The following is a 26,622-nucleotide window of genomic DNA, read 5'->3' as shown; positions in this document are numbered from 1 at the left end:
TACTCTTTGTTTTGCTTTTAATAGATAGACCTCAAAAAAAACTGCTTTATCAGTTTTTATAGCACATCTTTTCTAAATAAATTCTTACTTTTCATTCCAGAAAATGTAAGAAACAGTTTGCAAGAGTTCATGCAAACGTGTTTCTCTAAGGCCATGAACTGGTTTGCTAAGTTGCATTGTTTTATTCAAGTAAGAAGCCCTTCTGGAACAAGGGGTCTGCAAAGGAAGCCAATTACCTGCAACTCCCGGGCCTGCGCACGTGTGAGGATCTCTAAGACTCTGAAAGCCAGAAGGCAGCACAGTCATTTGAGCATTAGCAAAATGGTTTCTATTTACATTTTTAAAAATCTAATGCATGTTAAGTTTTTCTGGCAGATTCTTTCTGTATGTTACAAAACAAAAAAGCAAAAGCTTAGAATAAGAATCCTTTTTTCTTAGAAAGGTCAAACAGATACTTCTTGACATCATGTCCTTTACACAATGGCATACTGTTCATATAAAAGGTCTCTTATCCTATAAAAATCTTGACAAAGGCAGCCTTCTAATCCAATGCGTCCAGTTTCCGTCTAGAAACCAAGTTAAAAAAAAAAGTTCTTTAGTACATTTTCTACCCATTAATATGCAAATATAATAACCAAAATGTACTAACTAGATTACTTTATGATTGGTCAGGGAATGGACTGCTCTGATTCACGGAATATGGGTATAATATTCAAGTCATGAATTTTACGTAGACACATAGATGTCAGAGGATTCAAATAAAAATTTACAATAAAATTATACATCACGTCTTTGAGTCACTTTTAAAAGACTTCAAGGTCATCATTATGAATATAAATGACTGATTTTCAGTTTGTAAAATTAATTCAATCAAGAATTAGAACTCAAAATAACAAAACATCAGAAGCATTTGTTCAATCCAGTCCTTATTAAAAACACACTTACTCTACGAACTGCTACTTGATTGTTGCAAACGAGTACACCTCCTACAAATTCAGCTTGAATCCCCTCTCGTAAAAGAACTTGTTTGAAGTCGGATAGTCTTGGTTCGTTCATAAAAACTGACTGATGTCCAGGAACCTTAGGTGAGGTTAAAGGGAAAGAATAAACTCAAATAAAACACCAGACACACAGTTATACAGAATAAAGAGAAATAACACATGATCTCTAAGATATTTTCTATTATTCCCTGAAGTCCTTTGACAGATCATTTCAAGACTGTAAATCACAATCCAACTTGTTATTCTGATTTTTACCTCATTATTTAACATTACAAAGCCCTTCACATTTTCTGAATGTTTCACAATCGATTTTATTAGTCATGCCTTCTAATAACAGAAAGACGTTTGATAATGTTATGCTCTGCACTCACCCACTTGCCTAAAGGGGTCAACTAGAGTGCCAGTAGGCAGAACTGAACCAAAAAGTCATTTTCCGGATCCTGGTCCTTTGTCTAAGTTCAGAGGCTAATTCTCCCCTGATCCCACTTCCACTTTCCTTCCTCCCTCACAGTGAATGCAGTGGATGCCATGGGTTTGACAATCAGAAAGGCAAGCAGTTCAACCTAGTGCTGCTACTTTGAAACTGCTTGGAAGAGTGCCAGCTTTAGCACAGAGAGAAGAAAGATTCTGATTCCTGCCCCCAATTTCAGGAGTTGTACTAGAAGGGAATCCAATGACAAAGGCTGTCTCTCCATTCTTTACTGCATAGAAAGGCTGAAGACATTACCTGACAGTCATGTAAGACTCTCATGTTATAGTTTTAATATTGTTGTGCGTTAATTACCTGAAAGCTCTGCTAGTTAACCAGGTATCTCTTGAGAACATGTAAATAAAATACTAGACTAGAATTATGCCTATACTTAATAAGATTTCTAACTATATCAAAACCAAAAGTGATTTGAATGGAATTGACAATATACAAAAATGGAGTGCAAGAGTATGACATTCTTAGAAAACTATAAAACTCCTGATTAGAAGCAGGTAGGTGACCCGCATAACGATCAAACTTAATATTTAAAGGTCCATACTGGAAAAACACATCATGAAACAATTACGTATCTTATAAAAAGATTTGCTAAGGGCTTCCTTAATATTGTTAGCATCCCCTAGCCATAGAGGACACACATGCACGCACACAGAAGCAGATCTTGAGTCATCTGTTTCAAAACTCCAAAACAAGCCTATATATGACATTTTAAATGGTTAAAAACATAAAAAGAAAATTCAAAGGACGGCAAACGAAGGGAGAGAGAGAAGCAGCACATGCTTTCTCACCTCATGGGGAGGTAAGGGTTCCAATGTAGGAATGATCTCACTTTCTTCGCCGGTTTCTTTCTCATCATCTCCAAACAGGCTTTTCATGGCCTTCTGCTGCGCTATAACGCTAGAATCTGAAGGAGCGTCCACTTGCATTTCTGAGTCTTCTCCATCATCCTTGAGTTCTCCTTCTTCTAAAATAACTCCTGTGTCCACTTTGGAAACCCTCATGTCTAAGACACCGTCTATCCAAGCTAATTCCGCATCTTTTGCCTTGCAAAACTGAAGGGAGCTGACAAGAGAATCTTTTAATCTCACCTAGATATGATGCAAAGGGGAGAAGAAAAATAAAGCCCACAGAGTATAAATTATCAACTAAATATAACATATTATTACCATTTTCTAACACTAGTACTGTGTATTACAATTTGGAAATCTTTCACTCATCTGATCTTCCCCATAATCCGTAATGAGCTGTAAGATCATTAGGACCCCTATTTACTTTTCTAAATAAAGGTTCTTAACCTTGACTGCACATTGGGATCATACAGAAATCTTTTTTTCAATATTAATGCCAGAGTCCCACCACCAGTGATTCCAATACAACCGATGAGACTCCGGCGAGAACACTGAGTCCTCCTGACTCCCCCAAAGCTCTCCAGATGTGCAGCCGAGGTTGAGAACCACTGATTAGGCTCATCCTCTAGTGCTTGATGCCACTTCAGGAGAACTGACTTGTTTATGGTTTCCTCAATATACCATGCAGTTCCACACCTCCTTGTTCTTGCAATGCTGCTTCCTCTTGTTCTGCCCAGAACGACTTTTCTCCCTGGGGAATTCAATACATTTTTTTCCAGACCAATATAGACATCACTGCTGCCTGAACTGACACCATCTCCCACGATCAGATAGGAGTTTATCAATCTCTCCTCCATGCTATTCCAGCTTTCTGTATCTGTCTCCATTTTTTTTTCAATTAGGAATAGAACCTTAACATCTGTGAATTTTTAGAAAACTTCTGAATTCTTGAACACTCACCATTCCCCTGACCTCTGTACTTTCACAAATGTTACTCCCTCTGCCTGGAACACTTTTTCTCCCTCTCTTTACACCACCCCAACAACCCATCTAAACATCCGTTAGGGTTCAGCCTAGTTGTCACGTCCACCTTTTCTAAACCTCCACATTTGGGCTGGACCCCCCCCTCTTTATACTCTCATAGCATCCTGGACTTCCTCTGGCAGAGGTATAACAGTGCGATAAATGCTACTTCCTTGTTATATGCCCCACAGCCTGTAGGATCTGCCAGGACAAGGGACCATGTCTGTCTCAGTCACCACCGCATTCCTCATGTAACTGTCCTAACCTGCAACAAAAAGTACTTATTCCTATGTGGCTCAACTGCCGGCATATTTACCTGGTAGATGTGAGTTTCACTAGTGGCATCGACTGTTTCATGTAGCTTTGGCATGTACACCTTAATATCTTTCCCACCAAACGCACGGCAGCACTCTGCGAGATCTTGACTGGCCTCTGGTGGCCCATGGACAATGATCAACTGTCGTGGCTTCATCTGATTGATGATTTTTTTAATGGAATCCCCATCAGAGCGCCCTTCATAGTCTATGTAAGTAACCCTGGCTCTGTAATTAGACAATTATTCAAGCTTACTTTCCTGGTAGGTTAATTCTAAAATTAGATTTTTAAGGGCTTTTATCACCAGGAAAGAAATGTATCGATATGTAAAATGAGGTCTAGGGAATGCCCATGTGTTATACTGGTAATACGCATTACTGAGCTCTCAGCTCTACCCAAGGATGTATACTAAATGGTATCACTACACAAATAACCACTTTGCTTTCTGATGACTGAAAAAAGAACATTCCGAAATGATCATTTACTGGTGTTAACTGCTCTAAACAGAAAGGAAAAGAAAAGGTTCACAGAGGTATTTTTAAGAGTTTAATGCACTAGAGATGTTTAAGTCAAGGAGTTTATTTTATAAAACAGGCACTTAGAAAAATTAAACTTGTGATTTGCACAAGCTCACCTGCTACGAAAAAGACCAGAAAGAATATTTCATCATATAAATGCACAATTTAAAGTTTAACCTCCTTCCTTACCACCAATTCATTCCGGCATTCAAATACCATTAACAAAGGGAAAATACCACCATACTCCACAGGAAGGAACATATATTAAAGTTTTAAAGCACAAACTTACTAGAGGATACTCAGAAATCTCATTTTTGAAACGATGTAAATTATATAATTCAAGTGCTTGAAATTTTACCTAGTAATCTACTTTCAAAATGCAACAAAAGCACTTACTTTATTTCAATAGATTCTGTTGTAGAAATACACTTAGTAGGAACGTCAGATAAATCCTGATCCATAGGTTCATCTCCATTTGTCAGGCCAGACTCTAATTTGCTTTTTTCTTCTTCAGTAGCCTGAAGTTCTGGCACTAAGAAATCCTCTGGTCTAAACAGTAAGTCTCTAATTAGAAGTAGTAACAAGCAAGCTAATATTATTTCACATATATAACTAACTAGTAAATGGCATAATCTTTAGACTCCTCACATATCTCAAGATTCAAATGTACATTTGATACAAAGCCAGTGCAACTTCACAATATTAATTATTAGATGACTGCATATATTATATTGTTCATAACCAACAAGGAGTACACTTTTTTTTAAAACTTGGGGGGGGTGGTAATTAGGTTTATTTATTTATTTATTTTTCTAGAGGACGTACTGGGGATTGAACCCAGGACCTCATGCATGCTAAGCATGCACTCTACCATTTGAGCTATACCTTTTCCCAACTTTTTTTTTTTTTTTTTTTAAGGAGTACACTTTAAAACGCGCCATGTAGGCTAGTGAAAAGGCCCTATCCAGGTCATCAGAAGATCTTAGTAGCTCTCATAAGTACGACTGCAACCTGGCCCTGCATTTTTCAATTCTTCTTCTCAGTTTCTGCAGTTTCTCTTGTCAACTCTCAGTCTTTATAAATCTCAGATCTTCTTTGGTTTCCTTAAGACCCCTGATATTCCTTCTCTGCCCAATGAAAACAGATGACTCTCCAATTATGCACATTACAGAGAAGACCGAGATACAAAATCATTAGCTCCCTCGAAAGCTTTCAGCTTTTTTTCCCCACTTTGGTTACCGATATTTTATTAGAAAGCATTTGTCTCTGATGCACATTCCAAATGAGAGCTTCAGCTGGTCTTCTGGAGTCTTTAACACCAGCCTCGCCTTTGGCTCTCACTGCACACAGCTCCTGCTGTCAAAAGCCTTCATCTTTATTTCAACAAACTACTATCACATCTGTTTTCTAGTATCAGAGAGAGTTCTATGTTAGAATTAAAAAGCAAACTTTTTTTTTTAACATTCTCTCTAACCTCTGTATTTGTCATGGCCCAACCCCATGTCCCCTCACACTCCTTTCTGAGAACCCAGGCCTCTGTCACCCAACACCTAGACTTTAGCTATGGCAGCTTCTAGCCCCTGGAGTCCAATACCTCCAACTGTTATCCACACAACAATAGTAGTTGCAACCACTCAAAGTGCATTTATGAGTCAGGTTCTATGCTAAGTGCCTTAAAACCGCAACCTCATCTAATTCTTACCCCCATTTTTTTGATAAGGAAATTGAAGATAAAGAGCACTGTCCATATGCTAAACAGACTGGCCACTAACTGAAATGGTAAGAAAACTCACCAATACTGTTTAGATTGTTAGTTTTCCTCTCTACTATTTTAGAGGGCCAAGCAGACAGTAGACTTTTCCTAATTAAATCCAAGGACAATCTAAGCCCTCTGTATGCTCAACATAGCATCTTAGGAGTACAAAGAAAGTACAACACCCTAACTGTGTTGGGGTGGCAAGAAAGAAACAGGAGAGTTTTCCAGTAGTTTGTGAGGCCAGATTCAGCAGCCTGAGCTCCTGGGATGGGAAGGTGGAACAAGGCTGAAGGAAAAACATGTGTAAAGGCATGACATGAAAAAACCAAGCAGAAGGAAACTGAGGCAAGGCGGGTACCACCAGAGTAGAGAACGCACCCTGCCGTAACAGAAATACAGAGAAACAAAAGTAGGGAGAAGCCAGATAGTGAAAGACATCGTGCATTGTGCTTAAGGCACTTGACATTTATCGGATCTTTATGCAGGAGAGTAGTGTTTCCAAATTTGTGCTTAGAACATGTGATTTCAGTTGTTTTTCTAATAGTGGGTGTAGATTTTGTAGATTTTCCATGGTTCCATTCATGCTATCTCTTATTCCTCTTATAACCAAAAGGTGTGCAACACTATCTGAGACATGACCCATTCCCCAAACTTAACATAATGCTAGCCATCAAAAGTTCTTTCTTGGGAGTGGGTATAGCTCAGTGGTAGTGCATGGTTAGCATGAGTAAGGTCCTGAGTTCAATTCCCAGTACCTCCATTAAAAAAATTTAAAGTTCTTCCTATAGTATATCTTTCTCCAACGCATGTCCCTTACTTCTCTTTTTAAGTTGGGGGGGAGGTCTTGGTCATCTTTTTAAACCTTTCGCATACCTAAGTAATAAAACTACCAGTTTTCTTTTAATATTAACTCTCTAGACGTTCCTTAACCTTCCTGTTTTTACATTTCAAGCTCCAGGTTTTCTGTGTCTTTCAAGCTGAGGTACTCAGAAACTGACAAAGTGCATGATGGCCAAAAAGACCAAATTCACTGAGTTCAAATGATGACACAGTTAATACCTCCAATCTGCAAGAAAGAAAAATTTGTTTTGCTCACATACTTGATAATTTCGCCATATTCATCCCATTTAATTCTTTCTTCTGGGGCAGGAAACATAGGATAAGACTTTTTAGCCTGTTTGAAGAAACTTCCTTTACGACTGCCTTCACCTTTCATCATCAGGTCATGCTTAGTCTTATGAGCGGATGGCTGGTCAATGTCTTCCTCAACGTCACTTTCATCACTGGAATCTATGTCTGCCCTAAGAAGATTTTGGAAAACATAAAGATCATAAAGTCTCCAAGAGATTTTTAATTAATATTTATAAAATTATTATTAAATTAACGTTCAATATTAATTCAATGATAATAACATCAGAGTGATATTTTGTAAAATATAGCATTAACTGCCAGTTAATAAATACATATTAACATTAGCTTTGAAAGAATTTAGCATTCTAGCATCTTTTTTTCTCTCTCTTTTTAATTGAAGTATATTGTCAGTTTACAATGTCGTGTCAATTTCTGGTAGCACCTTTTGAACGATGTAACAAAAGTTATAGATAAACTCTAAAGAAAATTTAAATTTTTTCAATTAAACTTTTTGTCTAGAAATAAGGTGTAAAATTACTTATATATATAAACTTCTAATCTGTCTGAAAACAACTCACTCTTTTGACTGCTCAAGTTTTTTAGCAGCTTCTTTTTTTAGTTTCTCTTTTTCCAAGTATTCTTCAAGTTCTTTTCCTTCAAGCTTCACACGTTTCCTCAACTGAAGAAAAATGGCAGATGAAAGGAAAACATCAGTATTAGGGGGTTAAGGCAGCGGGGTGTGAGATACATCACATCTCTAAATTGATTCATCATCTTTAAACTGAATTTTCCTCTGAAATTATTCAAGTTTCCATTATGTGCAATTACAGATCCTATTTAGATCAGTACTAAAATTGAGCTGTCACATTTCTAGGATAGATTTAATTTGAATCAAACTGGTTAAAAATCAACCATCAGGAAAAGAAAATACAGAAAAGCATTTTTATAATTTGGTGTCGGTGAGGCCTACACATGACATAAAACCCAAAAGAAAAGGTGAATAAATACGGTGACAGGAAAAGAAAAAAAAACTCTGACATTTTAAATTGCATGAAAATGAAAAGAAAATGAGGAAATAATTTGCAGCACCATTTGACTATCAGAAGCTACTTTTTCCTAAGAGCTCTTTCAAATCAATTAAGACAAAGATGACCAACACATCAAAAATGGACAAAATAATATACAATGTATAAAATAAGAAAAATAACTTATTAATGATTGTTGAAATTTTTAAATGTAATACCACCTTTTAATTTATGAGATGGGCAGTGCTAATTACTAATGGGGAAAGGGTACCTTAGCTATGAAAAAATTAGCATAACTATGTTAGAAAGCAATTTGTCAACTTCTAAAGCTAAACATGTGCTCGTTGTTTAACACAGTGTTTTTACTTCTAGGAATTGATCCTATGGAAATGATCACACAAATACAAGGGAAAAAAAGTACATGACAGCAATGTCTGTTGTGAAAAACTGGACACAACCTCAAAATCCATCAACATGGAATGATTAAGTCAGTAATCAGTCAGTTCTCAAACTTTCTGATCTCTTTTAGACTATTAAAAATGACAGAGAACCCTAAAGAATTTTTGTTTTTTGTAGGTTACATTTATTAAATGTTCACCTTTAATAAATAGTAAAATTATTCATATTTGAATAAATTCAAATTAATATTTTAATATCAGAAATTAAAGCAAATTTAATACACCTGAAACTAACATTGTAAATCAACTATACTTCAATTAAAAATTTTTTAAAAACAGAAATTTAAAAAATATTTATCTGTTCATTAAAAAATAATAAAACCATTCATTACATGTTAACATTAACATCATTTTTTACAAAAGATGATAATTATAGTTTCCAAAGCAAAAAAAATTAGTAAGAAGTATGGCATTATCTTTCATTTTTACAAGTCTCTTTAGTATCTAGCTCAATCGAAGATAGCTGGATTCTCACATCTGCTTCTACATTCAATCTCTTGCAATATATTCTTTTGGTTAAAGTGTATGAAGAAAATCCAGCCTCACAAGGATCACTTGTTGGAAAAGAAAAAACTAAATAGCCTTTTCGTGAATATTCTTCTTTGATATTACATTAAAACTCAAAAAGTGGTGGTTTCTTAAAGGTTAGTTGTAATGCAGAATCTGTAACCATACCAGACAGCTTTTGTACTCTTATATGAAAAGTTACTGATTTATCTTACACTTTGACTGGATCTTTCATTTGTGCATTATTTTGCAACTTCATGCATTAGTAATTTGGAAAATACTGGTTCACTAAGTTACACAGATCTTACAAATGCTGACAATACTTAAAAAAAAATCACATTTGCAAATATCATCAACAATCTCATTAGAAAAGTCTTTTAAGTTTAAATTGTCAATCTCACAGTGATGGGCATAAGTTTTCCAAAATTCTAATTTTCACTTGAAAGTTTCAGTTTTATCAGATTTAGGCAACAAATGCTCTCAATTGTTTTCCTTAGAGTTACAAGCTCAGTTATTCATTTTTGAGAAAATATTTACCAAATATCCCAATCTGAATAAACCTGTCATTAGTTCAAGTAAAACTGGTATTCCAAGAAAAAAGTGGCTAATTTAACTCACAATTCAAAAATTTACACAGGTAGTTTTCTTCCAAACAAACATCATACTTTAGTCCACAACACAGGTGCTTCTGTATACTTTCCATCTTGTCACCCAGATTATTAAAAAAAACTTTTTACTAAAAGGATTTAATAAAATTAATAACTTTTACTGTTTCATCAAGGACATTCTTAAGTGAAACTGACTTTTGTTTAAACTACAAATGTGTGGTGATGAAAAATGCAGTGATTAACTAGCACAGTTTGCTGCCACTGTGATTTACGTGAAGGCACCAGCACTTTACCCACCATTGCCTTCACTCGTCAGTATAAATGTAGGCACAGTAAAAGGCAAATAACATCTTCATACTATTATGAAAAATAGTTTGTAAACTCCATGAAAGGGTCTCCAGTATCCCCCCAGGGTCCTTGCACCATACTTTGGGGAACAACTGGATTTTTAATCACAGTACATGTATATAATGTATTATTTACAAATTACTAAAAAGAATTAATTTATTCAAAAACATTTGAATGTTTACAATATACCACATATTACATAAGGTAAATCTGTATTTACTTTCATTGTTCAAAAATATGTAGACAATTTGGTCCCATTCCTTTTTTAAAGAAATTATACAGATATTTGTAAGTGAATAGAAAAAAAAATCTAGATCATACATGCTTCAAAAATGTCAATAGTCATGAAAACTAAACGTAATGTGCAATCCTGGATGGGATCCTGAACAAAAAAGGGAAGTGTAATTACAAAAGAGATTGTTGGAGAAATCACTGAAAGTCAAGTGGGGTCAGTGGATGACATGGCAGCGTATCAGGGCTTACTTCCTTGTCTCAGTGGAAATACTATGGTTTCGCAGGAGAGTGTCCTTGCTTTTAGGTAACACACACTGCTGTGTTTAGAGGTAATGATGGTGTATCTGCAGCTTACTTTCAAGTAGTTTAGAAAAAAAAATCTAATTTTGTGTCTGCGTGTATATAAAGAAGTCATAAGGCAAATCCAGTAAAATGTTGACAATTGGGAAATCTAGGTACACTATTTTTATAACTTTTCTGTTAACTTTGAAATTATTATGACATAAAACTTAACAAAAAAATTAAACCAAAATCAAGTGCTTCTACTGTACAGGATGAAGGAGTGACTTACATGTTACATCTGGCATCCCTCATTTGCCTGGTAGCTTCCTTGGAAATAAGTTCAACTTAGAAAAGTGTCATTATTTTCCTTTAGAATACACTGTTAGCAACTCACAAAGATATCTGTCTTAACCACAAATAAATTTTAACAGAACACTTACCCTGTGATTTAATTTATGCTTGTTGCTATAATAAATTTTTCTCTGTATCTTATTTTTCCAGATATCTAAAATTAATGGCAATATTCAAAAACAGAATAATCAACCCTAAGATATTTTTCTTCTTAGTCTTTCACTGTATTACCTCTAAGCTATTTCTTTTCCTAATCAAATCTACTTCAATTTATTAATCCTTATTCATTTTCTATTTTTAAATGAGTGAGACTTGACTCTAGAGACTGATAAATGTAGATGAAAAAAAACCATACATAGTAAACTCCTATCTAATGTGATCAGAAATTTGGTTTACTACATATTCACTCATTTGGTCATTCATGAATTCAGCCAACACATTTAGCAGGACCTTTGGTGTATCAAGTAGTCAGGTTCTGGGTGCCAGAGACATAAAAAAACAGGATCCCCTTCTCATGGAACTTATCTTCTAGTTGGTAGTAGGAAATGGAAGACAACAAACAAGGAAAGTGTCAGATAGTAATGAATGTTAGGACAAATAAAGTAATGTGCTGGGCTAGCAACTAACTGAATAGTTATTTTAGACTGGTAGTCAGAGAAGGCCTGCCTGAGGAGGTGACCTTTAAACTGAGACTTGAATGACAAGGTGTGGCCATGAGCAAAGATGCAAAGGAACATCACAGAACAAGATCATGATACAGTGTAGAGCACAGAAAATGAGCAATGAGATACGGTCAGAAAAGTGGGCGGAGATCACATCATGTGGGGTCTTGCAAGCCCAGGTAAGGAGTCTGGATTTTATTCAAAGAGGAAGAGGAAGCCATTGGAGGGTTTAAGCAAGGGAGTGACATGAAATGATGAATTTTTAAAAGATGCCTTTGGGAGCTGTAAAATGGGCACAGAGGGTCAGTTTTGCCAGATGAACAGTTCTAGAGACCTGCTGTACACTACTACTACTGCGCTGTACCCTTAAAGCTGGTCAAGATGGTAAATTTCATGTTATGTGTGTTTTACCACAATAAAATGAGGGAGAGGGAGAGACAGAGAGAGAGAAAGAGAGAGAGAGAGGGATCTTTGGCCACTATGAGAAGAAGGGACTAGGGAGTATACAAGTATAAACAGTGAAGCCAGTTAGGAAACTCCTGCCCAGTCCAGGCAAGACCACTTAGCATGGGCTAGGACGATGGTAGTGGGGCTGGAGAGAAGTAGATTTAGGATCTATCTGGAGGTCAAGTCAGTAGGACTCACTGCTGGACTGGGCATGGGTGGTGAGAAAAAGGAACTGAAATTACTAATCTGTCCTTTAGAAGTCAGGGTAGTGGTTATCCTTGGAAGGATAGGGAGGATCAGGAAGGGAGCATCTGGAGTATTGGTAATATTCTATTTCTTGATCTGGGTGTGAACTAGACAGGTGTGTTCAATTTGTGAAAATTCACCATGCTATACATTTATAACATGCACGCTTTTCAGTGTACATTATACTTCAATGAACATTTTTAAAATTTCTAAATTTGGGGCTTGAGTAAATATCTGGAAAGTGCTGCTGCTCCCTGAGAAGAAGAAGACTCAAAAGAACAAGTTTAGGAGGACCATCTACTGAAGAAGGCTACAGATAAAAAGAGTATCATTAGGAAACAGCCAGATTTCACTTAGGGAAAGACTGTGAAAGGAACTTTCAAAGGGTGATGGAGAATATGGTGCATATGTATACCTTCTGAGTATAGTTCCAGAGGGTACCACAGAAGGGTTTTGGGTTTTTTTGGTCACTGATTGTCATAAGCATCATGCATAATGTACCTCCTCAAGCAATTTTAAGACAAAGATCACATACAAGCACTTACCTCTATTTCTGTAATTTTTTCAGAAGGATTATCAATTAGGAAACGTGCTAAAGTCCCAGGAGTAGTTCTGTAAGTCAGAATGATTGAGTTTTTAGGGTCCTGACACCACTGAATAAAGAGATCCCGTGAAAATCCACATTCCAGGTCAGGTTGGCTGGCAAGTACCACTTTAGGGCTAGGTACTCGAGCCAAGTCAGAAAGACCATGACATAGAGACAGATGGCGAAACTGAAATGGATTATTTCTTTTGTCTTCAAAACATCTCATCAATTTATCACTCATCCACTCCACCTAATATGGGGGAAAAAGGTGACAATAATTAGAAAATACTTATAATACACTAGTTAATAGTTACCATGTATGACACTCAAGAAATGAGAATATAATAAAATGCATGTAAAATAGAAAAAAAATTAGAAAAATACTATATTGTAACTTCAATGTACTCTACAACAGTCAACGAGTTCAAGTTCCATCCTGTTTTAAGTCTTTTTTCCATTAATGATTGCTTAAATTTGTGCCACTTTGACAAGAAGCTTATTGTCTGTTTTTATTCCCCATCAGATCCTTCCAGACCAATGTTCAACCCTAAAAATCTAATTTTGCATTATGTATCAGTTATGAGTCACTTTAAATCTTATTCAAAAGGCAGTGTATAAGTGCTAAATATCTTACCCCAGATATTGCTATATCAAGAGAAAGAACTTATTCAAAAGGAAGAAAAAAATGGATTCTAACATGTATATCCCATAAAGTAGGTTCTATTTTTTGCCCCCACTTTACAGATTATGATACTAAGCATTAGAGAAGCAACTTGCCCTATCTGTAAAATGGGGAAAAAACAGAACCTACTTCATAGGACACATAAAGATTAAATTAAATAATACATGTAAAGCACAAAGAACAGTAAGTGGTTGATTTTTAGTTTTTATTATTATTATCATCCTCCTCCTCCTCAACAGAAAAAGAAAATCCAAAGGGCAATTAAAACATTGTTTTCCATAAGCCCAACCTCTTGTAGCAAACTTCTTTATTAAAAATGGTAACACGGTGGGGAGGGTATAGCTCAAGTGGTAGAGCACATGCTTAGCATGCACAAGGTCGTGGGTTCAATCCTCAGGACCTCCATTAAAAAAGAAAAAAGAAAAACTAATAATAAATAGACCTAATGACCCCCCCAAAAAATAAATAAATTTAAATTAAAAAAAAATGGTAACATGAAAACAAACCTGGGACTTAGAAAACTCCACCACATTATAACTGACGTTATTGAGGAGTGCCAGTGAGTAAACACCCAGTCCTGCGTCTTTAGTTCTCCAGATTTGATCAAGGAGCTGAGCAAGTTCCAAAACTCTGCCTGCAGTGTCCACTGCTATTAATACATTCCCATCACCTCGAAGTGTTTCCAGGACATTTGCTAGAAAACAAGAACGTAAAATCCATATAGATCGTAACAATACTTTGCTACAAAATTAAAGATAACTTTAGTTCCATGTTTTTACTATAAAGACTATAATTTAAAAATAAGCAATTACTATGCCAGATACAAAATAAAAGAACTTCATTTAGGTTATTACAACCACTTTTTATTCTGTGAATATATCTTCATAGGAGTTGAAAAACAATGCCATTAACTCTCACTTTTGTTTTCACTGAAAAATTATAAATTGGTGGCTTCCAACCCTTTTCACCCAGAGTACACAAAAATGACATACGCACACACTGAGAAAACTGGATGAACAGGCCAAATGCAACCAGCCTAGGGTTTCCAGGTCACTCTGTTCTCACCTGCCTACCCCAATGAACTTTGTTATAAAACATAATTCCCAAATTTATATACATGCACATTTATACTTTATATTAATATACATATATTTTGTATGTATGTGTGCCTGTAGAATAAAATATAATATTCCATCTTCCAACAAGACTTTCTAGATAAAAGTCTGCTTGAAAATATTTAGTAAAATCAAACTCCAGCAAAAACAAATAACAACAAAATCCAAGAATTGAAAACCTTCTTAAAGTCAGAGTAACAATGGTATACAAGTCATATTTTTTAAGTAGATATATGAAGGCAGTGGTTTCAAGCATGTTAAAAATGGAATCCAGCTTTCCCTGTTGAATTCCCATGCAGCTTATAAGAAAAGAATGTAAAGTAAAAGGGCTCAAGCCAAAGCAGCAGCAGCCAGGGATGGCCCAGAGGCATCTCCTTAGAATCAAGACTGGATACAGATTAGAGTGTAAAACACCCAACAGCAAGATCAGAGGAGTATCTGCACCCTCACTTATCTCCTTTGTTCATTTTTCGTTTACAGTGTAAACGTTTCTCTAGTAGATTTATATGAGATCTTTGTATGTTTTGGTGTTCCCTAGACATGTACCAGTGAGTGCCAGGGAGAGCTACTACATGCTGAACAGCAGGAGTGAGCCTCTCTTTATACCTATCCCACAAAAGTTAAATTCAAACCAACTAAAGCATCTTTTGTAAACATATTGACATAGTCACATAGTATTTTTTCAAAAATGCTAGAGTAAGTCAATCTCTTATAACAAGAAACGTGTCAGAAAGAACAGGCTAAACAGTAATTCCTACTGCCATGCATGTCCACAGCTCTGGAGAAAGGACTGCGTGTAACACATACTCAGAAGTTGCTCGTCTCTTTGTTTTCTCCTGGGCTGCACATACGTAGCATTAAACGAATCTGTGATAAGTAGGGAAGGTCTGCTTAGCATTTCCAGGGAACATCCATTTAAGTGGCTATAACAAAGTAGAGGAAGAGAAAAAAAAAAAAGTAGAGGAAGAGGAATGTTTTACATCACTTCAAATAAACAACAGCCTATCTCACCTAAAAAATACACAATTTCTTTTATAAGGTTTTTTTCCTTTTCTGACTATAAAAGTCGATATTGATAAGAAAATCTGGTAAATTCAAGAAGGAAAATTAACATCTTCCAGAGTACCATCACTCAAAGAAAATCGATATAATATTTTGGTGTACATCCTTCTAAGTACATAAATAAATTTTTCTATGCATATATATGTGTATATATTTCACAAGGGTGATATCCCATGTATGTGCCTATATACTCAGTTCTGTATCCAGGTTTTCTCCCATGACATTAAAATCATTTTCTAAATTTAATTTTTAACAATTATAAAAACTTTCTGTTGTGTCTGTACAATATTTATTTGGTCATTTCCCTTTATTGATATTTAGGTTACTTTTCTTGCCATTATAAATAATCTCTCAAAGCACACTTTTACAAAAAGCTTCAGTTGCATTTCTAATTGTTTCTTCAGGACACATTCCTAGAAATGTATTTACTGGAATAAACGATATTGCTAAATGGCTGTCCAGAAAGGTTTAACCTTTTTCAGAAAGCTCTCTCTTTTCCAGAAAGATTCAACCAGAAAGACTGACCAACTCAAGAAAAGTTTCCATTTAAAAACAATTTTAATGGGATTTAATTTTAAAAATCATTATTACTTAAATTTTCTCTTTTGACTTTATAACTTTTGTTCATTTTGTAACTAGTATCTTTTTGATTGATTAAGACCTAGTCTTAGAAATAAGCCTTTAGTCAACTTGCTGTGAAGAGTTTCCCTAGTTCATAGGTTTTTGTTTGTTTGTTTGTTTTTGATAGAGGTACTGGGAATTGAACCCAGGACAGGGTGCATGCTAAGCACACGCTCTACCACTGAGCTATTTCCCTCCCCCCATAGGTCTTTTAATTTAGTTTATTGTTTCAGACATTTTGAACCTATCTGTAATCAAATCTATCAGGGCTTTCCTTTGTAACTTGGTCTACTGCCTTTCTCCTTACCAAGTCTTTCCCAAATAAGAGATCAGACTTGCCAACATTGTTTCATTTTCTATTTAATTCTAACCCACCTGAAATTTATTTTATTAGGTGGTAAAAAAAGACAGAAGTTTTTCCCAAAAACTTTGAATGCCATTTATTTAAATACCCACACTTTCCTCATAAACCTGTGATTATAAGAGCCTAAAATTCAATTTATTAATCTCAAATTTTTCTTAATAAAAGATACAAAAGATCTTGAGACTATTGTAACGTAATATAAAATAGCTATGAACTTAATGTACAGAAATTACAAAAGTAATTTCAATTTTAAAGTAATGCTGTGAGTACAAAATGAAGTATATAAAATTAGACTACTGTGTCCCCTTCTATAGGAAGCCTGACTTTAAGTAGTAATATTAGATGGTAGTTATTGACGTTAACAAAAAACAAAAGCAAAACAAAACAAAAATCCTACCTGAAAAGTTTCTTTAAATAGCAGGTCAAGAGCATATAAAATATAGTTTGATGTACAAAACTTAATCTCTTTTGCAACATCTCCAGAGAGATATCTGTTTTATAGAGTGGATACTTGCATGTAAATTTCAAAACAGTGTCTTTTATCTCATATCAAACTTTTCCCCTTACAAGGCAAATAATTAAGTAATTTTGAAAACATTCACCATTTGGTGCTTTTAAATTGCTCTAGATTTCTGGTTAAAAAAATAACTTTGTTTCTAATTTTTCCCCCAAAGAATGAAATAATACCAACTGCATTTCCACTAGCTTTTGTCTTGCTATACCTACATCTCCCTCTTGTGGTTGAAGTCAACTGCATAAACAATTTCTTCTTCTCCATCTTTGACTATTTTCCATATTGTTCCACCTATCATATGACCAGCCGGCAGAGGTGTGATAGACAAGCCATGTCCTTTACCTATGTCAGCAAGACAATGACAAAACTCAGATTTCTTTTTACAACCCTCAAAAAAGGTAATTTATTTGTAAGCCATTTTTTCATAGGTTAACATATGCAATGATACAAAATTCAAAAGTAAAAAGGCATATAGTGAAATGCAAGTCTCTGCCTCCTGTCCCCCAACTTCTGCCTTCCCTCATGGAGACAAACACTTGTCATTTTGTTAGTATTTCTGCAGACATATTTGTGCAGATAGATAGAAGGTTAGAGACTGCCATTACTATTAAATTATTTAGCAGGAATAATACATTTTAATATTTATATTCTGCACACAATTCTCAAGGGTTTCCACCTTTACTAGTCTCTAAATTGACAACAATTCAAACCTCCTTATGGTAAAGAATTTATCCTACAGAAAAATTTAGTACAAACAAAGCTGTTGAGACCACTGTTACTGCTTGGCTAAGTCTTCATCGTCCATTGCTGCACCATTTTTTCATATTTATGAAAACCTTTTAATATAATTCTCTCTATATATGATAAACATATACTTAATATATGACTTCCTGACCTAATTAAATGATAAAATTTTTGATGTTCGATTCCAGAATTAAGTCACGCTCTACTCTGTGCTGCGACAGCACTTCATTTACCTCAATCACTACACTCCGTCCTCCGGGCTACTTCATCTCCTCAACCTAACTGTGAGTTCCGAGGAGGAGGATCTGGCCACATTACTTTTGTGCACCGTAAACACTCAACAAGTCTTTCCCAGACTAATGTGAAAAGGCCTGAGCTATTACATTCTGTTAGAATTTGGTCTGGAATATTTTAAAATTCAAATGGCCTGGGGGAAGTTCACAGTTCCCTGTAAAAAAATGCTAATCTTTTATTCTTCAGACCATAGTGCTTGTAATTTTTACTAGAAATTCCCCTTGTACTTTTCAGTAAGTTAAACCTCATTAGTCTGATTATTTACTACCGGAAACATTTTTTACCTTTCAAATTCACAATCTGAGAGAATTTTAACTGCTGTATTTTATCAAAGGCTGCATCCACATCATCTAGTGTAAAGAGTGTAAAATCTTCTGTATTGTGTCGGGACTAAAAGAAAAATACAAATAAATGGTTAAAAATGATCACTGCAGGAGTGTTAGAAAATGTTTTTAATTGCTTAAGTTACCTGATAAAGGTCATACATGAACATCTGTCCCATTTTATAAACAGGAATGGTTGCATAGATAGCACAGTTCAGACCCAACTTTCCAACAGCATACGGGAGGGCCCCCAGGTGGAGGGGATCGGGGTGAGACAACAGCACTGCATCGATCTGGTGAACATGCCTAGAACACAGTCAGAATGACCATTTTTCAAATCTTGTTCTCAAGGGTAAAGGCAGGATACTCAAAATTAATTTGCCAGTTGTGATTCCTCTCAGTATTCTGAATTAAAGACTATGCTGGGGTAAAAGAGCAAAACTAAGAACTAAAATTATGTTACCTATGAATTTCAATTATTACTACCCTGTCCTGCATAGATATCAAAAATTATGGTGTGAGCTGCACATAAATATGTGGTGTCTAGACACATTTTTTTAAAGGTAAAAAAGTAGACACCATATGTAAGCTAATTTCAAAAGGTTATCTTGTATACTATTAAGTTCAAGAACTTGTTAAGGAAAGGATATTTAAAAGGTCACATATTTCTCACAGATTTTTGTCTCAGCTTTTAGCATGGTGACTGACAGTACATTCATTACAGTAAAATTTTAATCAATGAAAGATACGTTCTCACTGACAAAAGAAATTAGTAAGAAAAAAATTTTTGCTACAAGTTCTAAGTTTTTTAAATGTTTAAGTCCTCGTTCCTTCCATAATTAGCATAATACTGCAAACATAACTAAATTTTTATTTGATGGATTGAGTATCCTTTTGAATCTGATGGTCTTAATTCGAAGCACCCATTCTCAAATGTCTCACATCAAAAGAAACAGAAAATATGCTAATGTTATCTGACTGTAGAACTTTTACATGGGAGGTTTTTCCTCTCTTCAAATTCTTATAAACTTAATCTTGCTCTTTTCTAAAATTAGGGTGCAAAAATTTCTACAGCGATCCACTGGCCAACTAACAACTTAAGATTTTGCTGAATTTCAATAAACACAGCTTATAAGTCAACAAAAACTATACCAATAAAAACAGTCATTATTTGGCTCTTTGGCATATGTAGAATGAAACTGTTTACTATAAACTAAATTAGAGGAAAAAAGCAAACACTGTGTAACATAAAAATGGTATCATAGTGAAGAAAAGAGAAGTTGATTTATTAAAAGGGTAGAAGTATTAACAGTAACTTACTTCCTCAGAGAATCTATAATATCCATAGAAAAATGCTCATCCCAGCCACAGTCCAATAAAAATCTAAATTCATCGACTTGGAGAAGATAGCAAAGAGCAGATTCTTCTTGGACCCCAGAAAGGGTAGTTAATTTGATAATAGATGTCATTTTTTTTGGTCCAATCACAACAATCCAAAAGTTTCTTTCAACAGAAATAAAAATATAATTAAACATAAAAGCACAGTTATTTTAAAGACCTATTTCCATCACTGTTAAGTATAAAGTTAAAATATAATCTTACACACTATTGTTAACGAAGAGTCCTTCAGTGGATCCCCAGTGTGATTTAATGAAAAGTAGCGGACTTTGGAATCAGACTTATGTTTGAAACTCCAGTATGGTTCTGGAAAGTTAATTAAACTCTTCCTCACTTCTGTATCCTAGTTTATGAAACATGAGTATTAATATATTCATAAAAAGGATGTTGGAAGATTTCAAATAATATGTAAATTACCTAGAATGGAGATACCAAGTTCCTCAATAAATGAAGGTGTATTAAAGTAGTGAACCTATCCTTCATGGTGAACTTGTTTCTCCTTTATTTTGCTCTGTGATGGTAGTGATTTCATTGCATTATAGTTATTAGTTTATGTGTCTTTCTCTCCAATTAGACTAGTGGTCCTTATATAAAGGGAATTTTCCCCCTGGAGAATCTGATAAAAAGCTATGGGCCTTTCCTTCTCCTCCCAATCTTTAAAAGAAAACAAAAAGGCCCTTATACACATAGAAATTCATATACTTTTCAAGGAGTTTAACGTTAAGAACCCTTGCACCAGAATGTGAGTAAGTAAAAAAACAGAGGTAGTATTTTATGTTTGCAATTTCTAAAAGAGAAGCTGACACACAGTAAGTGCTCACCACATATTTGATGGAATGTATGTTGGGATGCCAACCACATATTTCAAGAAGATACAACATCAACATATCTATTGGGATTTAGGACCCAGAATTGTGTGCTATTAAGCAGATGTTATTTAAAAACATTCATTAACAAAAGTACATATCTACAGCAACATTTCAGATCTTAGCCCCTTAAAATAAATTAGCCTTTCCTGCAAACCTGATGATCCCTCACCATCTGTCCAAGGTTATATCAACAAACCAAGGCAAATTGCCCACCTTTCCTAAAGCCTGTCAGGGGGTTAGCCCACCACATCTCCCATCCTTGTTTACCTTGGTCACAGCCAAAGATCCAAGACTCCTAGGCTGTCCATTATCACTGACGTGTACATCTTCTAGTTGGACCTAATCCGCTAACTCTTCTCCCTCCCAAATCCTTTCAGTGTGCCCCCTGGAACTATTATACCCTCCTGTAACTTTAATCTCTTCTCTGAAGCTTCTCCTCACCTGCTAATCTTCACAGAAACCTGGCTCTTCTCAAAGGATACTGTTTCTCCTGCAGCCTTCTCAAGAGGCCTTCTTTTCTCTTGAACTTCCCGACCTCAGAGACTTTCCATCTCTAAGACTATTACTTCACATCTCTTCTCTGCTCAAGCATTATGTACCTCTCCCTCCATCCTATTCTCATGTCATCATCTCACCTTATTCTTTAGTTAGAAAATAAAAGTAATCAGACACTAACTCCTCATTTTCCAATACTGCATCTGTTAACCTATCTGCATGCACACGATTGCGTCCATCATATGGAACAAATAGCCCAGCTCTCATCCAAGGCCAAGCCCCTGCGTGTGCTCTGAATCCCACTGTCATTTACTTCCGTAGAACTTAACTTCTTCAGTCACTCCCTTCTTCCACTGCAGCATCAATGTATCACTGATGTACCAATCCTATTAGCATACAAAGATACTCTAGAATTCCCAACTTAAAAGAACTCTCTCTGAATCCTACAATCTCTGGCCACTGCTTCATCATTTCTATGCTCCCCTTTCACAGCAAAACTTCTCAGAATATTTGCCCACAATTGTGTCTCCACTTTCTCACCTCACACTCACACTACCAAATCTGATGTCTTTCCCCACCATTTCACTAGAAGAGCTTTCATCAAGGTCACTGACAAACCTATACAACTTAAGCCAGTGGACATTTCTGTGGCCTCAACTTACTGGAAACTGTAGCAGCATTCAACAAAATTAACTGCTTCAACCTCCTGGAAACACCGTCTCTGGCAGAGGGTCTGTCAACCCTCTCCTGGCTTTCCTGATACCTCCAACTGGTCATTCCTCACTAGCCTTGGTTAATTACTCTTTCTCTCTTCAGCCTCTAAATGTGGCAGTGCTTTGTAGTGGGACTTTCTTTTTCTCCTTTTCTCTCTAGGTGATCTTATCCAGTCCCACAGCTTTAAATCGCATCTGGTCTCTGATGGCATCATCCTTGATTCCTTCTTTTATTTGTTTCCCACATCCAATCCATCAGTAAGTCCCACATTTTTTTTTTTTACCTCCATTACATTTCTCAAAGATAACCTCAAATATTTCCTTCTATCTCCACTGTCACCAAGATCTCTAACTAGTTTGTGTATTTTCCTTGCCTCAAGTTTATTTTCTCAGAGACGTTTTCTGACCACCCTGAAGTCCATCCCCACCTCAGTTACATCCTATGATGTGTATTTTCCTTTTCTTTTCCTTAAAATTCTTAGTGCTCATTCGATACTTGCTGCTTATTTTAATCACTTTGTCCCTGCCTTTCTCTCCTCTTAACCTCCACACCAGAATGATGACTCCATGAAAGCAGAGTGTCTATTTTGATCACAGTACATGCTTATTAAATGAATAAATGAGGATGGCTAGTATTAAATGAGCTTAGTGCTGTCATCACACCATTAATAGCTACCTATTTACATGCACTTCCTCTTGCTTGGGAGAGCTCTCTGAGTGCAGGACGGGGTTTGATCTATTTTTGTATCCTTACTGTATTAGGACATGTCTTACATATAGTGGTTGTTTAATAATTAGCTGTTGAAACAGATAAGTTAAAAATATATTGACTTTAGTGTGTTCCTATTTGTAATATAGGAGAAGTACAAGGATACTAATTCTCTATTTGATTTAAAATGTTCATAAATAAAATTTTGGAAAGGACTTAAAATTCTCTCTGCCAAAAAGCTCCCTGTATCATAATTATATTAATGGCCTAAGAGCAACTCTTTTCCTGCTCAAATCTACCTTACTCCCACTTTCTTTGATTATGAAATGAAAATACAAAGTATCTTACAGATAGAAATGAATGAGTTCATGTTCTTTTTGCAGACAGACCCAGATATCAATAGATGAAAAGATATTTTTATTACAATTGCTTATAATATAATAAAGCTGTGTCTTTATTAGACAGCTTTTACTTACTGATATCTCAGTTGTATATAGGATGAAACACCATGAATTCAAAGGAGTTCTTTACAATCTAAAAAATAAAGAAATAAGAGTCTCGTGACTGTGAATAATGATTTACTTCTGTTTTTAATCTGCTATTTAACTTCTATCTTGCCCTAAGATGAACACCATGAGCAGCAGCAAGCGAATATATGGTCCTTTTTTCAAAGAGAAACTTGTCATAATTTTAGGAAGCTTAAGCTTACATAAAACAAAGAAGGATTAGACAATAAAAGACAAAAGTAAATAACAAAGTAGTAATAATCAGGGGCTGAAACATGCAGTTTAGGAAATAAGATTTTAAAAACTGACATTAGCTTGTTAGTGAGAATCATAAAAAGAAGTGGGATCTTAAATTATTTGTCAAGGTCGGTCATGGATAGAAAGAGACAAAGAGAAAGGTATTCAAAATGGGGAATAACATGGTCAAAGGCATAAAACAAAAACTTACAGAGTACCAGTGACAAAACTAGCCTGGCACTTTCACATAAGCAAAACATGAAAGAAAAGTCCTAATGGATAAAAAAGGGCCAGTTAATGAAAGGTCTTGGAAACTATGGGCCTAGTTTGAACAGAGAACAGGCAACAGACATTGTAAGATCAATTATCAAGTGAGATGACGTAATATAGGTAATACTGTAGTTTAGAAAAGTTAGCAGGTGTCTATGATTGATCAGATAAAGAAGACAGAGAAAGTAGAGAGATAAAAAAGAAGAGAATTTAGCAGCCCACTTCCTCCTTTCAACTTTGCTGGTTCTATTTTGAGACTGAATTTCTTTAGCCTCAAATGTACTTAATAACTCTGTAACAAGAATTCATTAGTCGTTATCCAAGTAACCAAGGCTTGAAACTCCACATGTTTGATTCCTTCCTTTACCTCCTGAATAGACTGTTACCAACTCCTGATTATTTCCCCCTGGAATGCCTTGTACATTTGTCATTCCCTTTCCATTCCTACAGCAAGTACCTTAATACAGGGCCTCATTACCTTACATTTGGGTTTCTGTTTCTTTGTCTCCAATCTTTCATCCCTTCACCTCAACCTAAACCTTACTGCCAGATTAATATTCCAAAACACCCCTGCACCTATGATCCCTTGCTCAGAAATTTCTGAAGGCTTCTTACTATTTAAAAGAACAAAACCTGAATGCCTTCACTGGCAACGCAGAGTGCCAGCAAGGTGCGCAGACATCACTGCTGACCGTCATCTTAAGGCCCCACTCAAATTCCACCTCCTCACTGATCCTTCCGTCATTTGTCTAGACCAGAACAGCTCTGTCCAACAGAAATATCGTGCAAGCCACAAATGTAATTAAAACTTTTTTCATAGCCATGATGAAGTTTTACAGGTGAAATTAATTTTATTTAACCCACTATATCAAAAATATTCTCACTTCAACATGTAATCATTATTAAGAAATTACTGGGGGGGGGGGTTTGGGGTACTAAGTCTTCAAAATTCAGTGTGTATTTTATATTCACAGCACATCTCAATTCGAACTAACCACAATTGCAAGTGCTCAACAGTTACATGTAGCTAATAGTCTAGATCTAGACTCTAAAATCAAGGCTTTGGACTGTGGAGCATTGTGCTTTGCCACTCCTAAAGTGCAGGTTGGCACCATTCTAGTTTTATGTACATGTCTTAGACTTAATTTTAATAGTATCACCAACCACTTAGTCTCCTAGACTAAAAATTCTTTATCACCCTCTTCCCACCAAATTGGCTGCCACCAGTTGAATTCTATTTGACATTTCAGAAATATCTCTCTGACATCCTTTACTATTCTTCCTCAGGGAGGCACTCATTACCTTACCTGAATGATTGCAATTTCCTCTCATCTAGTTCCAAGCTGATCCTCCATACAGCTATCAGAGAGACAGTCCTGAAAACTAAATATCCTCATGCCCCTTCCTTGTGCAAAGTAGTCATCAGCTTCCTGTTAAACACTAAATATAATCTAAATACCTTTGTTGGGAATCAAAGTCCTTCACAAGTTTATCTCAATCTCCCTCTTACTTCACCAACCACCCCTGTGCTGCACGATCAAGCACATTCATTCTCCTGCTCTCCCAACGTAAGCCAAAACTTCTCCAAACTCTCTGTATCCCTGTACTGCATCCCGATGACCTCATCAGCTTCCCAGCTCAAATATTTATCCCTTTAAAAAGCTATGTTGGTGTCTCCAGGCAATGTTATTTATTTTCATCCAGCACAAGTGGGCACAAAGAATATATGTTGAATGGAAGTTAAATGTATAGGGGAAGAGCAAAAGCGAAATCTCTCAATTTCCAATACCAAGCACAGCGCTCAAAGCAACATAAATGTGTACTGAAAGGAACGAAGTCTCATCATATCATAAATTCTTTCTGGGCAGTGATTTTTAACCGACACCATTTCACCTTAAATCATCTATCACAGTTACTTGCTCTCTCACTAGCGATCGTGCACGTTGATGACAACTAAGGGGAACCATGCACAATCTAAGGGAAAAGGAAGGAATCTGGGTTAGCCCTGGGGGTCAAGTGAGAGAAGTCTCCTCTTGTTCAGTTCCGGGAGAGCACTGGTTTCGTAACAGGATCAAAGGGGTTGTAAAATAAAAACTCAGAGCACGAGCAATTGATAACGCAGGTTGCCTGGTCACAGGAAGCCAGGCTTGCCGGAGTTAAAATTATTCTGACCTGTTCACTCAAGAGCGTGTAAATAGAGCGATGATGCTGGAAGCGCTCAAAGGCGACGCTACAGGGGAGGGGGGCGACGGTTTTAATAAAGCTTGCTAACGTCTTAAAGGTCTTTGGAGTGGATTAACTAAAAAGGACCCCTACTTTGTGCCCTGTAGCCTCGTGGTCTCTCAACCCGGGACGACGGGAAGACCCCGAGCGAGGAGGCTGAAAACAAGGTAGTCACAAGGCTAAGGAGCCAAGGCTGGCGTCGGATTAACTCCTCCAGCCCCGAGAGACTGAACAGGCGGAGGGAAAGAGCGAAAAGGAGGGAAGGAGAGCATGGGAGTGAATCGTAGGGGCTGCCATAAAAGACCAGGAGCTTTAGACCCACGGAGAAGTCACTCTCTTTCCCTCGCTGAGCACTTCCGCCAGGAACGACCAGGACAGTCGCAACCGAAAGCCCAGGAGCACGTCCCCGGCGGAGACCCGGTCGGAGTCGGAGCCAGGCTTTTCTCTGGCTCCGAGGACACCCCCTCCCCCCCCCAAAGGAGCACGGCTTTTTTCCGCCCCCACTTGCCTCGTCAGTCCTCCCCAAACGCCGTCCACTGCCCTTCCCAGCCCCTAGTCGGAATCCAGATTCAAGAGCGAGGAAAGCTGATGTTGGCTCAGCGGCGCCCGTGACGATCAGCCAGCAGAATCCCCTCAGTGGCGGCCGCCAT

At 36.4% G+C, this 26,622-nt stretch overlaps 1 protein-coding gene across 1 annotated transcript; it reads right to left on the bottom strand.

The window, feature by feature from the left end:
• On the bottom strand, window positions 1-26,622 carry CPSF2 (cleavage and polyadenylation specific factor 2). Its single transcript, XM_010988100.3, has 16 exons — window positions 26,481-26,622; window positions 23,213-23,270; window positions 19,873-20,055; window positions 18,699-18,858; window positions 18,514-18,619; window positions 17,404-17,533; window positions 15,438-15,553; window positions 14,022-14,209; window positions 12,793-13,083; window positions 7,658-7,758; window positions 7,049-7,249; window positions 4,589-4,741; window positions 3,676-3,901; window positions 2,277-2,576; window positions 946-1,080; window positions 1-566 (listed from the first exon to the last, which is right to left on the bottom strand). Exons 3-16 carry the CDS (start codon window positions 20,019-20,021, stop codon window positions 474-476), a joined length of 2,349 nt encoding a protein of 782 aa, XP_010986402.1. The 5' UTR covers window positions 20,022-20,055; window positions 23,213-23,270; window positions 26,481-26,622; the 3' UTR covers window positions 1-473.

Source organism: Camelus dromedarius, chromosome 5 (assembly GCF_036321535.1).
Source record: "Camelus dromedarius isolate mCamDro1 chromosome 5, mCamDro1.pat, whole genome shotgun sequence".
NCBI classification, from domain to species: Eukaryota; Metazoa; Chordata; class Mammalia; order Artiodactyla; family Camelidae; genus Camelus; species Camelus dromedarius.
Note: the sequence above shows the minus strand (reverse complement) of the source record. Positions and strands in the feature narration are given on the sequence as shown.

Bases quoted from the DNA above. Each gene is read 5' to 3' on its own strand.
- CPSF2 (XM_010988100.3), bottom strand. From the start codon at position 20,021: ATGACATCTATTATCAAATTAACTACCCTTTCTGGGGTCCAAGAAGAA. The intron at 15,554-17,403 runs GTAGGTATAGCA...ACTTTGTTATAG, and splicing joins TTCAACCACAAGAGGGAGAT to CCACTTAAATGGATGTTCCC. The intron at 1,081-2,276 runs GTGAGAAAGCAT...ACCTCACCTAAG, and splicing joins AACCCTTACCTCCCCATGAG to GTTCCTGGACATCAGTCAGT.